We start from the raw sequence: 17,076 nt of genomic DNA, 5'->3' as shown, positions 1-17,076 counted from the left end.
TGCTTTAGAGTGTGCTATGCAAGGATTAATTCTCCACAGCTGCACAGTGAATGTGCATTTCTTACGACCCGTGTATACAGTATTTCAATATGAAATTCTCAGTTATTCTCTATACTTTATTATTTATTAAACATATTTGCTCACTAAGATGTTTTTATTTATGAAAAATAAACCCCCTACCCGCTTTTGAAAAAACAGTGGAGTAATAGTAGGCAATGTCACTCTTCTTGCATAGAAGTTCATTATTGGTCTTCAAAGCATTACAGTAAGAGTAAAAATATCCAAGTTATGAGACTGAAGAAGCAATCCTTGGCAGTGAATGTTATATCTCTGTTCTCTGAGCACTTTAATGAAGCTTATATAGATCGAGCACACTGGTAAACCTGTTAAAGGATGGGAGTGTGGGACAGAGGAGCACTGAGCAGCCAATCATAGTGATCAGAAGCTCCTCCTTTGTCCTTGGGAAGAAAATTCAAAATGCTTTCTTTGACAACAAAGATAAACTTTATTAAAATGATGGAATAATAATAGAAAGTTCAACAAAAAAGTGTCTTTTTTTCAGCACTTTACAGTAGAACCCATCATATCCGATCCTGTAAGATATAAAAACCTCTATTGAGTGATGGACCTCTGGCATGTGTCATTTACACATGCTGGTACCAATTGAATGATACAGATGGAAACTGATCAATGCACATTTTATTGTGTGTCTAAAAGCATAAATGCAGCTCTTAGCATGACAGAATGGATTCAGCTGCAGATAAAAACAATTAATATAATTAATGTACCGCTAAAATGCTAAAAACAATATGTTTTTTTTCACAACATCAACGACCTTTAAAAGCAGTTTGTGTTGGTTTTTTAAACTCCATTTCTGTGTCGGGTTAACACACACTTGCTGTGCAAAAAAAAATAAAAAGAAAAATGGATAATATAATGTCAAATTCCTTTGACATGGACTGAAAAAGTACTGACCTTTTTTTGCAGTAATTTATACTGATTTTCTTTGTATTGTTTACTTGCAGTACTATACTTTGGTGTTTTAAACATACTGCTCTTCTTGATTGTATTCATTTGCCCTGATGTTAATAAAGCAACTACAATCCAAAATTAGATTTTACAAACATCTCCATTATTCAAACAGCCTCATGGAAACCTGCCATCTCATGGGCAATGTTCTTCTGCCCCGATTTCATAGAAATTACAGTATTACACTATGTATAGTAATACACTATGTTTTATATTTAAAAGGTGCAAAGATGTACTGCATTTAGTTTGAATGTTTATTGATGGGAATGGCATAACACATTTTTACTTTAGGTTTACTGAACAAATTGATTTCACTAACACCCCCTATTTTTAATTAGTTTGGAAAACTCCATAGGGTCAATTAAAATATGATAAAATACCAAACAACACAATTTAGCTATCCAGTACGTTAAAAATAGCTACTGACCTTGTAATCCTTCTGCATTCCCTTTTTTAAATAACTATGGCAGGGAGGAATGGTGTTAAATATTACCGTCACAACAAGGCTCTGGGAACTTGGCTACAGATTTAGCCAAAGCAGAACAATTACTTCAGGGCTTAACCCTTTAGGACCAGGATTTAAAAGGAAGTACAGTGCTACCCTGTTATAACGCAACCTGTTATTGTGCGAAATCGGTTATAACACGGTAAGGTCATGGCTCCCATTCCCCCCCCCCATAATGCAATTTGACTTGCAAACATTGGGTGAACGTTCCAGATATATAGTACGAAGCACGGCAGACAGCAGGAATAATCGTCCCAATAAACCACGGATTCGAGTACCTGCAAATTGCGTGTGTCTCCTTCCTTCATTTTCCACCATACGCTACAATATTAATTTGGCTTGTGGCCATTGTAAATCATTTCAGGAACAAAAATGCCAATATTGGTTATAAGGCGAAACACAAATAATGCTGTCTTGGGCCTTATTGATGAATAAACCTGATGACCTATACAAGTACTGGCTTATTTTCACATATTATAAATATTGGACACTATGAAATACACATGTGCACTGTTAAAGTAAAACAAACACGTACCACATTAATATGAATCACTTACTGGAGTGGTCTACAAAATCAGGAACTGTTAACTGTATATCCGAAAATTCAGTGCAGACAAGCAGACGCTTAAAATTATCATACTGCAGCTTTAAAAAAAAAAAAACAGACTGATAACAAAGTCTCCTTAAGTCTCAAAACAAAAATGCATTCACACAATCTGTCCTATAAAAGAAAGAAACACAAAACTAAAATCAGTCCTGAGTCACATATTGCACATGCCCAGCTTACATAAAAAAAAGCCATGAGCCTGCAACTTATTCCAGTTTGTCTGGAAGAAATTTGTAAGTCTGATCTCAAACAAATTATCCTTTATATGCTTTGCCTCAGACTCAATATTCAGGGACCCCTTGCACTAAGGAATGCTAGTTTTGTTTTTAAAAGTAGCAGTGAATCAGTATACAGGAGCTGGCCAAAGGGAAATCACACTTACATATATTTTCTTTAAATTCACATTAATATTGCTTTACATTATTTCACAGAGGGTGATTTTCTTTAAAAGAAAATCAACCAAAAACATGAAAAGGGGACCAGTGATAAGTGCAAGTACTGTAGTAAGAAAACAGAATTGGTTACAACTCCAGACCATACAATTTGATTACCACTGCACGATCCTTAATAAAGTACATACTTCTGAGATGTGCTTAATAAACATTTATACTACTTACGTAGCTAAATTTCCATGAGTTATCTTCTATTTTTTAAATAAACTATTACAACACAACCACATGATCATGAAACACTGCTAAAGGTTGGGATTAATGACAGTGTTCCAGTTTACTCAGGGCATAGTCAGACAATAAGGTCTGACATAGCACAGATAAAAAATAGGATAAAAGGCATATGTAAACCTGAGTATACTGTTAAATGAAATAAAACATCATGTTGTTTAACCACCCTGCATGGGTTCTGGAATTTAAAGTAGGGAATGTATGCAGTATCCCATAATGCAATGCATGTGAAAAGTAAAGCACAAACCTTTAAGTTAATAAAAAAAAAAAAACAGCTTTGCTTTACAGTGACCTACTTACAGTACATATTTAAGTAAATAGTATTCCAGACCAGGAGAACATATGTTCATAGGCTCGCATGTAAGGGTACAATCAGAATTAAATGGCTTTTGACAGATGCTCCGTCACTACTGCCGTATGGGCCACTGCCCCTTCCTGCGACTGGGGACAGCGCAACCAGTCACCCAGGTAATTCAATAACTTGATCCCCTGCAGCCGCAAGGGTCTAGGATGGTATTTACGCACTTTGAAAATGTACGGGGGGTTAAAGAGAGGCCAAATGGCAGCACGGAAAACTTGAAGATGCTTCCTTGAAAGGGAAGCGGAGATATTTCCTGTGCGCGGGACGAATAGGAACGTGAATACGCGTCCTATAAGTCCACAGTAGTAAACCAGTCATGTGGCCGGACAGACTGGAGAATGTGACGCACAACCGCTGTGTACGGTAACTCAGCAAGCGTGGAATTTAGCCATGCCTGATGTCTCTATGGTCCAGAGGGTGTTGTTTAAACACCGGAGGGTGTAAACCTGTGTATTGAAGCACTCAGGCACCAAGGGTGCAGAAGCAACAAGGACACTGAGCACAGTATCAAACATTTGAGGCTTTTTTTGTATTGTTACATTTCTGAATGTCTATTTTTTATGTATGAATGTTGTAGAAATAAGCTCTCAAGGCCATATTATGAAATGCTATACTTAGACTAAGATTTTTTAAGCATGTGGATAAAAATAGCAAACCACATCGGATAAGGAAGAACACAGAGCTAGCTACACATTACTAGATAACGTTTTCCCAACGACTATCATGTTTATTACCTTGAGACATGGGTTTTCTGTATTTGCCAAACTTCATATCAAGAGGAAAATGACACTCCATAGTTTCTTTGAACTGTGAGAACACTGAATATTTTGAACACAGTGTTCTCTCTTGAACTCGAGGGCAATATATTTGAGCAAATTAGACCCCGCTAACCCATAAAAAATAAATGTGTCTAAAAATGTACCAGGATCTTATCGGTCCCTTTTGTGCATTTCAATTGCAGGCCATGCAATTTGCCTTTTTTGGGCATATTAAATAATAATAATAATAATAATAATAATAACAATAATAATAATAATAATAATAATAATAATAATAATAATTCCATCTTTAATTGAATGAGCCAAGTATAAAAGTGGCATTACCCTCTCTGATTTTGTTTTGAAAATAACATTTTATTAGAAATCTGCCAATTTGTTACTACATATTACTAGTTTAAAACATGTGAAATACTGTCTCATCAGTAACCATACAGATAAACAAGACTGAACTAGATGTTAACTTTCCCCAGGCTTAAATCTACACCCGTCCTGCATATTTTAGGATTCTCTTTACACCAGAGATGTAATGTTTTCTCACAAGAAGTCACTATTTATGTTGCTAGCTTTGTATGGGATTGTCCACTCTTACACTGAGAGATATGCTTACTATAGTGTGAATTTACATTTGCTTAGACCAGTGGTTTTCAACCTTTTCATCTGAAGTACCAGTGTTTCTAACAGCGACCACCGGGGTGTACCAGTAACTATGTGCAATTTTAAACTGCTGTTGTAAAACCAAGACCTACCCCATTACAACCAAGTTTGTTGTATTACAAATATATGTCAGTCAAGGCTTGTAGAACCTCTTTTTAGGGTAGATGAAATGGCTCTACTCATTGTTAGTTATTTGAAGAACAGTGCCCTCTTGTTTCTGAGAATAAAAGTAGACAGTGACACTTTGACGATCACAGTCGATTCAGCTGCAGCAAAATAGGGTGCAAAGGTTTAAACTCAAACTAATGAACTTCACCGAGTTATCTAAGGTGATGGCGTTTCTATCCATAAGTAAACAATTTCAGTAGCAGACAGTGTCAAGTAATTTTTATTATTGCCTGTAAAAAGATACATAATGAGTTTATTGTTTTATTATTTACTAAAAGGGGAGATTGATCATTAAACTCTTTTTATATCAGTAATACCTGGTTTCACTTGGTTTTTACATCTGACTCGTACTGCTGTACAGACAGGAATCACAGTGCTCAGCCTGGGCTCTGTCTTATGTTTATTCTTATCGCTTAGCTGGATAGCTAGAATACAGCACGGAAGTAAATACAGCTATGATTATGCATATATTTTACACATACAAATAAAAAAAGAGGGAACTGAAATTTATTGAAAAATTATTTGAAGTTCAACAACTAAAACGCGGAACAAGATATACTCAAAGACAAACACATTAAAATGAGACAGCAGCTATTAATTAAACATAATTTACTAATGAGTACAATTCCTATTCTGCCAAGAGAGGTTTATCTATCACAAACTGCAGGAAGCTACTGTACCAATTCATGCTCTCAGCAGACCTTAAACAAAGACTTGTATATATCTGAAAGAGGAAAGGGACAGGTCAATGATTCATTCACTAAAAACTGAACAGCTTCTACTGGAGGAGGAGAAAGCTATACTGCTTTATCAATGTGTGGAAACCATTCATGTATTAGTTAAATACAACGTGACATACATCATTGTAAACACTATAATTATATATTATTTAGGCTATATAGTAAGATTTATGAAAATATATATGCTCAAACAATGTATGTGTAAATATGTATGTCTCTCACTCTCTCTTTCTATCTATTAAAATGAATATATACAGGGCAAGAAACTCACGCTCGCCTGAGGCAAATTAAATCAGATGAGGACTAGTTGATGTCTGTGTCTCTGTAGTCCTCTGGGCAAGTACAAAACAAATGTACAGATGTACTCTCACATTCACAGGGAAATGGTGAATAAGCATTCATAATGCTTACAAAACAGTCACTCAGAACTGAATCCTCCCTTTCCTTCCCTGCAGTGCTAACCTCACTTAATGACGTTACGTTTGTGTTCTCTCTCTGCAAGGGATGCAAAGTTTATTGGGCGTTTGAATGTACTGAAACACGTTGCATCTTTGAAGTAAGTGTAAAAGTAATTTTACAAAATGTGGAGATTTAATAGGTTGCGACCCCCCACCCCCCACCCCCCACAAAAGAAAAAAATATGGTAAATATACCGTATATATAAAAAAAACTCTACAATTGACATTTGTACTTAATATGTTACTCTACATTTGTACACTAACTGAATATTTTATCTTTCTTATTAATAATGAATAATAATTATGAATAATAATACTAATAATAACACAAGCAAACAGCTTCTGTCCTTTTGTGTGTTTTCTTGACCTAATCAATACTACGTGATAATATGACAAACATTTCTAACATTACCAAAGTACAGTTGCAATACAAAATATTTTGCAGCCCTGGGCATGATGTATACTATTATAAATGACGTTTACTAATTTGTGTTATTAATATACACTTTCAAATAAGCTTATAAATATGATTATTTTGTATTCATGTGTGCCAAAATGAAACAGTTTGTCTGTATAAAACTTCAACTTTAATATTACAAACCTGAGTTTTACTCTTTTTGGTCCAAGGTAATAAGCATTCTGAGACTATTGATGAAACTGTAGAGGTGAAGAGCTCTGGAAAAGGATTTGGAATTGAGGCTTCCAGCATTTTCTCACCCTCTTCATGTTTCCTGTATGAAAAACATGTTTAAAATATCACTATACAATGACTTTTGTTAAATTACTGTACATAACAACTGGTATCACAAATACGGTTATCTAAAATACAATACATTCAAATAGAATTATTGTATAATGTATAACTTGCTTAAAAATGCTCAAAAAATTAAAATTGGCCATAGATTATGCACCGAGATATAATCCTTTAACCACTTAGCCTCCAATAATTTTATCTTGGCAACAAACCTCATCTAAAGGGTAACTACAATTTAAAAGGATGGCAATTCATTTGGGAGAATGGGTGGTAACTAGAAATAAAACGTATGCCAAGAGCAAAGATCTCTACCACTTAGATCCTTAACAAAATGGGAACAAAAACATTTTGAAACTATCTGTGTAGCAAAATGTGGTACAGAATAAATTAATATAAGAACAAACAAAAAAAAATGACTATCTTCATCTATCTTCAGAACCTCTTGTATCTTCATCTGTCTTCAGAATCTCTTGTATCCTCATCTATCTTCAGAACCTCTTGCCCATTTTTTCTCTCAATAACAGGGCTCTACATGTAGATTTTTAACTACTGGCCCCTCGGGCCACCGAGATGGTGTTCTTACTGGCCAGGATACAATTTGAACTGGCCCAATATATGTAAATCAGTTTATTAATATTCAAAAGAAAACAAATGTTTCGAAGTATACAAAAAGCCAAATAGCAGAAGTGGGTCAGATGAGGCAGAGGATGCATAGCGTTGCAAATACTGCTGCATCGAGGTACATGTTCGTGCTGACAGAATAAAAGAACATACTGAAAGTAAGCGACATATTAAACTAAAATAAGAAAGTGAACCGAGAGATAAACAATCAATTTCTGTGGCTTTTACACACTCTTCAATAAAAGACAGCGCACATAATGACTGTGTTAATGAGTTTGTCAGAGCGCTGTGCTTTGCTGGACACTGTTTATTGCAGACAGGTGTGTATTGATGACTTCGTTCGACAGTACTCTCCATCAGCTAAAACACTGCCTAACGCCGACAATCTGAATCGTAAATATTTGACAGAAAATGATGATGCTTTAGTTGGTAAACTTATGGAACGCATTGATGGAAATGTCCAGTGTGATTTTTGACACGTCACCAGATGGGTTGGACTGTCCAGTTCTGTAAATGCTCTTTTCTTTTCATGATTTCAAGGCAAATAAACCTGGCTTGTTTTGTGCTTTTGTCATGTTCATACCTTCTATAGATACTATTTCCGTCAGCACAGTGATTGCCCAAAAGTTCGTAAAGTACCAGCTAACTTGGGAAAATGTGGCCTCGACTTGCACAGATTCTGCTCATCATACATGCCCAGGACATTAACTTAATCAGAAACCAGAACTGCTACACATCATATTCCACATGTAAAGTGTGTATACTGAGAATTTTTTTCCCCCAATTTTTACAGATATTTCAATTTAAAACAATTTTTTTTTACAGATTTTATCCCTATTTTAATATTTGTAAAATAAACTCGAGAAATGTTTTTAATGATAAAAAAACTAAAATGTGGAACATTATATATATATATATATATATATATATATATATATATATATATATATATATATTACACACACAGTATACAGTTAAAAAATGTTACCGGCCCAGTTGGGCCTGTGGTGTGGTGTACCGCCAAACTGCGATCTCTACCAGCCCTGGGCCGCCGGGCCACGGTTAATGTCGAAGCCTTTAATAATATTTGTTAAAACGTTTGTTAGACATTTGTTGCAAGACCTTATTCCACATACTTTAAATGTAGGTCACAGTGAGTTATGAAAGGTAATTACTCTTTGATGTTTAAATGAAATTAATTTAGCCATTTCAAACATCATTACAACAGGCATATTAAATCGGCTATAAGGCAACCCAACCCGTGGTGTATGTTATAGCTACAGAGGACACATAAATATAAAAACACTCAATCCTAGTATATAAGAATCATATACAATTCAGGGATGGAAATGAGACTCCCATTGCATAGCAGTTTAAGCCATTCCTGGTTTACTATGAGTCTAATGAGACACATCTGAGCTTGTTACCACTACATGGTGGCTAGTCAAGTTCGTAATAAAACCTGGAATGGGTGAAACTGCTATGCAACAGAAGTCTTATTTCCATCCCTGCAATTATTTGACAAAAAATCCAACTAGAAGCCTTTCTCAATGCCTTTAAAAGTTTATTTTAGTGTAACTAAAATTAAGACTAACACCTCAAAAAACTCAGAAAAAAAAACAAAAAACTTTACATTGTTTATTTCAAAGTTTTAAATGGACAGTTCCTGGGGTTACAAACACTAATCAAAGCAGATTTTAACCTGCTTCAATTTGAATCAAAAACATTCCAGCATTGTGGCTATTTTCTCTGGCATAACCTCTAAAGTTTAAACAGAAAAAGCTTTGTTTTAAAGAAAAAAATGACCACAGGTCTGTCTATCCCAGATTTAAAACAGAATTAAATCTATTCCAAGAAACTGTAACTCACATCTCCATTATTTAACACATACTGTAAAATGTATCAAAATAAAAAAGCAGAACTAGGAACACATTTAAAAAACAAATTCCAAAGAGTTTGCTTATGCTTGTACAAGGCACACAGGCAGACACACCAATATAGGATAGGTAGATAAATAAATACATGCATGATCAGTGTCCGCACTGAGACAGCAAGCGGCTCAGTACAGTTAGCAGAGAGAGATCTGCAATCATTTCTCTATCTTCCCAAACACCACCCTCCCCTGCTTGCAAAAAAAAAAAAAGGGGGTCAACACACACCATCGCATAAGGAGAGGTGTGTATTGGCAACCACAACAGCATTTTAGCATCAATCTGTCATATCATCTGTGCATTTTTTTTTTTTTTTTTTAATGGTTGCAAATTATCAGGATTAACAGGATTGTACACGTAGATCTCATTTATCATGCTTGGCAAGCATCAGCCTTTTCATAAATAATACATCAATCATGGTCTCCAGCATTTCAGGACACACTACTTACAGCATATTTTATAAAATGAATAAATACAAAAAAAGGTGTGTATTGTTAGACTGCAGGAAAAAAAAAACTATGTAAGAGAAGACAGTATGGCTGTGACAGTCACGTTAACAACCAGGCTGGTTGTGCCACAGGTAGCTGAACTGCTCTACAGTGAAAGATCAGAGCTCCATGGAACATTTTACTTAGTATTTACAGGAAAGAAACAGATGGCAATATCAAATTACAAAATGTGCATAGCTATAGCTGACTTAGTGATAAACATATTAAAATCGATCAACCTTTGATCTATATGGTTTACAGGTACACAGAACTACAGATTGCCACGTTATTGAGATAATAGTAGATATTAGGCTGTAACTTAAAGAGACAGAATTATTGATCCCAAAATCTAGAATAGCCCAATCAATTCACAGTATAAAAGTAATACATAAAACATCCCCTCCGATAGATATTCTCCCCCAGTATCTGATGAAGGACATTTCAAATACACACATAGAAACCCTATTACAAAAGTGTTTAATAAGATGCTTAATAGTAATTAAACTGGTCATACCTATTTCTCTTGAAAAGAGCTACCTTGTCTTGTAGTTTTGGTGGTAATAGGGGTGCACGCAGAGGTATTAACGGCGCACTGAGAAACCTGCTTGCATTATTCCTGCCGCTTCGAAAAATAGCTGCTTTTTCTCCCAGGCTCCCAGAAGTGTGTAAGTCTTTCAGTGTATTACTCATATCATTCATCAGGTTGTCTATATCCAAGGCATCATCTAAATCAGAGAGAACAGAAGTACTACAGAGAACGTTGTTAACACATTGGGCTCCTGTGCCCTCTGCATGCAGCTTAACCTTAGAACTTAATTTGTTGCTAGTCTGCTAACGCAGGATAAATGATCCCTCCTACCAAAACATGATCCACCACAATAAAGTTATTTTTAAAGCGATGTCTCTTAAATTAGCCCTCATTGCTTTCTCAGTTGACATTAAACTCCAGAAATGTCTTTTGTCGCTAAAGAACACACTTGCTTTTTTTTAGGCACTACCTGGAGGTACTGTACTGCTGCACAGTGCAACTTATATAAAAGGTTCTTCGTTGTTGATATGAAACGTGCTGTAATGAGATCTGGAAAGCCTCCAGACTGTAAACCACCTGTTTCTTTGTCATGGACTTTGCACCGAGTAACTAATTGTACTTTAAACTCAGAACTATATTGAAACTTTTAAGTAAAGCACTTCTAATGCTACAAGTGTTTTAAAATGTATTTATACTTGGACGATAATGAACATAAGTTAATGCCACGTAATCTTTATTTGGAAGTGGTTTGACGTTCTAAGAAGCTAACTGCTATCAGGTGTCACCAATTGATAATACTCACTGATTTTTGCAAATAACTCCTTCAGTAAGCAATTATCTGGACTGCCATAATCATGTGCGTTTCTCACTTAAGAAAACATAAAATACCAACCTCATTTTCTTCAGTCTGAATAAATAAAAACAAATTGTGAACACAAAGGACGTTATATTTGATAAAATAAATAAAAAAAGAGATACTAGATCGAATATAAACAACATCACTGTAAATAATAAGTTAAAACAATTGAGAAAAAAAAAAAAAAAAAATCAGAGATTTAGCATTTATAGGTGCATTGTGTTTGTACCCATCCTACAGCTAACAATAAACAGCAACCTGGCTGGACCTCAAAAAATAGCACTTTAGAAGAAGGCAGAGGAAAAATAGTAGCAACTAAACCATTTTTCAAAAGTATATATGAATAAAATAATAATAAAAAATACCTTACTGCTTTTTAATATGTGTGTGCAAAATACCAGTTATATTTCCCTTCAATGTTTAAATGCGTACCTCTGACTAATTAATTGTTTAAATAACACACAACTGTTAATTGTGCAATGAAATCAATCAGCACAAGAAATGACTGACAGACCTTTGGAATTAAGACAGAACACTCGACATTTATTTATTGTCACCGATAAAGCTACCTATTTTAATTGTTGTTGTCTTTCAAGCTGTAAAAACTGTATATAACTGAATAATATGTTGTAAAAAATATAGCTTCTCAGAATCTTTGTTTTAAATTGAGATACATGTCAAATATTACAATTACCTGCCAATGTAATGTTCCATTAAATTCCAATAAATTGCAGTGGTGTACACGGTAATCTGTATTTTACTGTACTAACAATTTACAAATTACATTGCCTCAGATGTACTTTTTTGAAAGCTCTCCAACCACCTGGTATACCAATGTACATACTTACTCTCATTTCCAGTATATTTAAAGGTCTAGCCACTCTTCACGGTTACTTAACCCTAAGCTGTATAATGTTATTTTTACTGCATTTCTGCTCTGTAAAACTTCTTTAAAAGACTTCTCTGTAAATGTGCTGTAAATGCTGTATATTAACTCTTACAATTTGCATGCAGCTTCTTTGCTGAAGATCTAGGCCTTGCTTTATGTAGTGTCTTTGAGAAGCTACAGCTTCAAAAGTTCCAAAGTTTTCAGTCACAAAAAAGTGACAAACTAGCAGCTTGTATCCATAAGACAGTGTTTGACCTTCTTGGGAAGTAGAGAAATAGGCAACTAAGCCATTCTCAATCCACTCAAACAAACTGCTTTTCTGTCACGCTATTCATGTTTGTTAAAGTTGCACTTGCTAATTAAATGGAAATCAGTCTGATCCGCATTATCTGTTGATGTCTGTTCCAGCAATGCACTTGCAATGCTGAAGGCATTGAACTGTGGATACTTCTTGATGAACCAGTTGTAGATGGGTCTCATATTACCCATTCAGTCTGACAATTACTTTACTGTATGTGAAGACACCATTAGCAATTAGTTAAACTTCTCACAGAGAATGGTAGAGTGGACAAAGAAAATGATGTGAGAACGTGGTGAGAAGAAAATAGCTAGACATTGGCTGTACTGCCTGCAATCCACTTTACTTAAAAAGGAAACGCTTTGTGAGCATTACTGTAATTTAATGCATATGTGTATTTTAAAGCAAAATTTTGAACATTCCTTCAACTTACACAGGGTCTGTGTGGTGTAACCACTGAGCAACAAAATTCGACCTCCTGGAAAATACTGCTAAAGCAGCATGACTTAGCTAAAAATAGAGTGGCTTAAAACACATTCTTCTGGTATCAGTCAAAGTGAATTCTTTCTAATTACATTCATAGAAGCAGAGAGCGAAATCTATTTTTATAACAGCTGTGTCAGTATGAACTCATCCTATACTTCATGAAAATATCACCAATAAAGTTAGATAACGACTAGTAAACCAGTGGCCAAATCAAAATGCTATGTCTCACAGCAAGAAGAAATATAGAATGTTTTTTGTCAGATATATATATATATATATATAGACACAGACATACACACACACACACACACACACACACACACACACACACACAGAGTAGTACCCTATGGTATCTTGTGTATTTCTGACTTGCACAATGCAATGTAAATATTTTATAAATGTAACTTTCTGGAGTTATTTTGAGATTATCACTTTTTATATTCAGTTTAACCTTCTCTCCCAATTCAAAAAAGGATATTACCAAGATATCCTTTGGTACATCCTAATAAAAAGGATGTACCAAAAGTAACTAAATATTAATGAAACAAAACCAGGCTTCATTACAAAGTCTCCCAAAGTCAAAATACAACACGCTTCCTGCACTTAAGTCACGTATACGAGTCCCTCAGTTAAGCTTAGGACACACATGAGCGGGGCCGCGCTGCTTGTGGGGAGCGAAGCGGGGCGGCGCACGGCAATACCGCTTTGCTTGGTGCACACACATCAACGGCTGTGAAGCGCCGATAAAAAAAAGAAAGACAGCGCACCACCTTTGCAGCACTGTACAACAACCCAAAAAATGTATCTCATTCTTGAACTTTTAATGAGTGAACCACCATGTCCATCTCCAGAAATTTTTATCAGGATCTAATGTTATAAATTTCCATATCAGAACACCACTCAGAAATATTTGCCTTTTATTTACCTAAGGATATGTATGTAAAATATGATATTTATTTTGGGATACAATGTGAAAGCCTTTTTCTACAAAGAAACAGCTATTGTATATCCAGCACTGCACTTAAGACTGGACTGTGGTACTGTATCTGTAGTTATACATTGTATAGGAGCTATTATTAAGGAAAAAAGGGATCACATTCTTCGCAATTGTATACACAATAAACAGTCGGCTGACAACGTGTATATCTGACAAATAATGCAGGATGTCAAGTAACTGGATTCATGCGGGGTCATTCAATAGACCCATAACCAACGTCCTTGAAATTCTTATTTTTATAATCAAATAGCTCGGGATGCTGAGAAACTTCAGCTATCAGAAGCTCCTCCATGTTGATGGATATTCGAGTTCATCAGGACACGACGTATTCCACACCATGGACCTGGCTGGCTAGACCCAGATTTGCCACTGCAGGAAAATGTTTGAGAAGCAAAATATCGCTTGCCGCTGCAACACTTTTCCACAACCTCATTTTCTCGTCGATGTGTGTTCACTCCAATTGAAATAAACGGTGAGCGGTATGTGCGGCCTAGGCTTCGGAAGGCAACGTTTCATATATAGTTGGTTTTGCAGCTGTTCAGCCAGGCTGGTTATTACCAAATGCCTAACTTGTTTATTGAAGCAGCTGGGAAATCCATAAGGTAGGGGATGAAATATTAAACTGTCTGAAACGGAGGGGAGGGTCTGTTTTTTTTATCTGTTTTGTTTTCACAGTAATAGCATTAGAAAGTATGTTATGAGAGAATAAAATAGAATAAAAAGTAGGATAACAAGTGTGGAAAAGATTAAGAAGTTAAAGAAGCTGAACATTTTCATGCCTTGGCAACAGATTTTGCCTGAAATACAAATGTATTTATACTGTACCACTATATCAGTAGCTTTAGACATTTTTGTGGTTTAAATCTGCAAGTTTTCTTTTGGGCAAAATTGCATTTTGGTTGCATAAAGGTGATTACATTATTAAAATGATTACAATACATGTTTTACTTTCTTCGGAATAGATAGATAAATGGTAACAAGGATGTTTTTAGGAAGCACAGAGCCTATTGGCTGAGCTGCTATGCAGGGCAGCGAATTGGTCTGTTTGGGTGTGTGGTAAATGGGTACATCCATGGATTTGCTCACTGACCACATGTGATCCCTGGACAGCAAGTTGTTAACCACTGATCCAGAAGTTAATGCCTCGAAATACTGAAGGACTATCATTGAGATTTTCAATTCAAATGTCAGCATGTACTCAGGCATGAAAGTGTGAAAAACGGAAACCATGTAAAGAAACGCATGTGAAGCCCTGCACACAAATTATACTGATGACATACACACGTGGTCAAGTTATTTTTCAGATTGAGTACCTTTAAAGTTATACTTTTCAGCAGCCACAAAACAAACTGTGGATGGAGCAACAGTGACACCTAATGGTGAACTATTTTTACTGGGAGTTATGGTTTTATGGGCTACATTTACTAAAGTTTGTGGCAGCACTGTAAATGAAAGAATAATAAAACAAATGCATGAATGTTTTCTGTTTTGTAGGAAAATACTGGTAATATTGGATACACAATGAACAATCACAAAAGCCACTGTATTATAACAGCTGTTATTACGTTTAATGTAAAGAAGACTTGTTTGTAATTTGGTGGCCTTGTTCTCTCTTTATAAAAGATTCAATTTATATAGTGTCTTTCACAACAAATTTGAATACGAATTTGGGTCTTGTCCCTTCGGAGCCATTTTGGTAGAGCCGTCAGCTTTCAATGCATATCTTTCCTCTCTGACAAAAGTCCTTCTCTGATTTGTACTAATGCCAAAAAAATGCATTCAGAGTATATTCACTGTAAAGCAGTGGTGCACAACTCGGTCCTGGAGGACCGCTGTCCTGCAGGTTTTTATTCCAACTGCACCATAAAGTACTATATTGGACCTTATTAGAAGCTTAATTGGTCCAATTAACTAATTTAGGGTATGGTTAGAACAAAATCCAGGAGGGACACCGGCCCTCCATGACCTGAGTTGTGCATCACTGCTGTAAATGAATATAGGGGAACGTTGGTGTTCAACTGGAATAAAAAGGTATATAAAAACCTCAAAAGTCAATTGTAGTTGTTATACAATGACTTGAAAAGTGCACATTCCACCAAACTGCTCTAAGTTCTGACCTTTTAAAAGGTTGTTGACACCGTATGTCACAGTATGAAATCTTATATTGCAATATCACTGGAGACAGCAGGCCTGTGACTTTGAGATTGCTTTGGAATTGACAGAATAAATGGATTTTATTTAACATATGCATCTGTAAATCACCATACCTTGCTATGCTTTACCCTGGTATTGCAATAGGTTGATGAAAAGAAATGCATACACTAAATACTGTATATGTAACTTCAAATTTTACATCAACTTTTATTTGTGCTTATATTCAAATCAAATATAATTGTATCATGGGTTTCTTCCCTTAATTGCACATCAGTGAATCAGTGCATTTCTAGATGGCATAATACTAGTTTTTACTTTGCTAACTAAAAAATGTTTGCAAAAGACATCTAATACTTTTTTCACATTGCTTTTGAAATAAAGTCAATAAATCTGTTGAATATGAGCAACAAAAAAGAACTATAGAGCCGCTGGCAAAAAAAAGATACAGGTTTAAGCAAATCTGATTACCTGTATGATAGCTGGTGCTGGTGGTTTGTATCCTCATCAAGTTGGTAGATGAGATATCACTAGGCTTTTATCCCACAATCCTGCCCATAAAGGGAATTATTCTCTTTAATATTCCTGTAACTGCAATTCAGACACTAACCCATTGAAAAACGATCTGTCTATTTTGCATTCAGCTTTCATTAAATCAGGTCTCAATTACTGTGAACACTGTAAAATGCATCTAAACTTCTTCAAAAATAACAATTTCACGATTTGAGCATTTACAAATAATCAAAAAACAAAATGAAAGGTTATTTCAAATACCAAACAAGAATAAAACAGAAAAGAACAGACAGCTTCTTCGGTCTTTGAGCAAAGAGATAAAATCAAATTGTGAAATGGTTATTTTTGTCTGGGATTGACCGAATCCTGACTCTTAGTGTACCATATATAAAGTATTCCTTCGAATTTAAGACGCATTTATTTAACCATATTTTGCTTCTCAAAAATAGCCTGTGTCTTAAATTCGAGTACAGTAGTGATGCGTGTATTAAAAATCGCCAACAAAAGACGTTACTACCCGAGTACACGAACAGCAACGTGACTTACTGCTGAGAAAAGACTAATCAAAATGTTACTGCCCGA

At 35.3% G+C, this 17,076-nt stretch overlaps 1 protein-coding gene across 6 annotated transcripts in view; it reads right to left on the bottom strand.

The window, feature by feature from the left end:
• Positions 1-17,076, bottom strand: part of LOC117403720 (growth factor receptor-bound protein 14-like) — a 54,833-nt gene that overhangs the window by 32,039 nt on the left and 5,718 nt on the right. For 2 of the 6 annotated variants that reach the window (XR_009329739.1, XM_059032298.1), the window contains exons 2-3: positions 10,290-10,500; positions 6,583-6,712 (exon numbers count right to left, since the gene is read on the bottom strand). The exons of 1 other annotated variant lie outside the window; for it this stretch is intronic. Coding sequence is in view for 4 of the 5 variants with exons in the window: in XM_059032298.1 (XP_058888281.1) it covers positions 6,583-6,712; positions 10,290-10,474 (315 nt within the window). In the remaining variant the exon portion in view is untranslated. Of the gene's footprint in view, positions 1-180; positions 362-6,582; positions 6,713-10,289; positions 10,501-17,076 lie in introns of those variants that run through there. 3 more of the 6 variants (XM_059032299.1, XM_059032300.1, XM_059032302.1) reach the window with 2 other exon arrangements.

Source organism: Acipenser ruthenus, chromosome 10, assembly GCF_902713425.1.
Source record: "Acipenser ruthenus chromosome 10, fAciRut3.2 maternal haplotype, whole genome shotgun sequence".
Lineage (NCBI taxonomy): Eukaryota > Metazoa > Chordata > Actinopteri > Acipenseriformes > Acipenseridae > Acipenser > Acipenser ruthenus.
The sequence above is the reverse complement of the archived record's forward strand: the minus strand, read 5'-3'. Positions and strand labels throughout refer to the sequence as shown.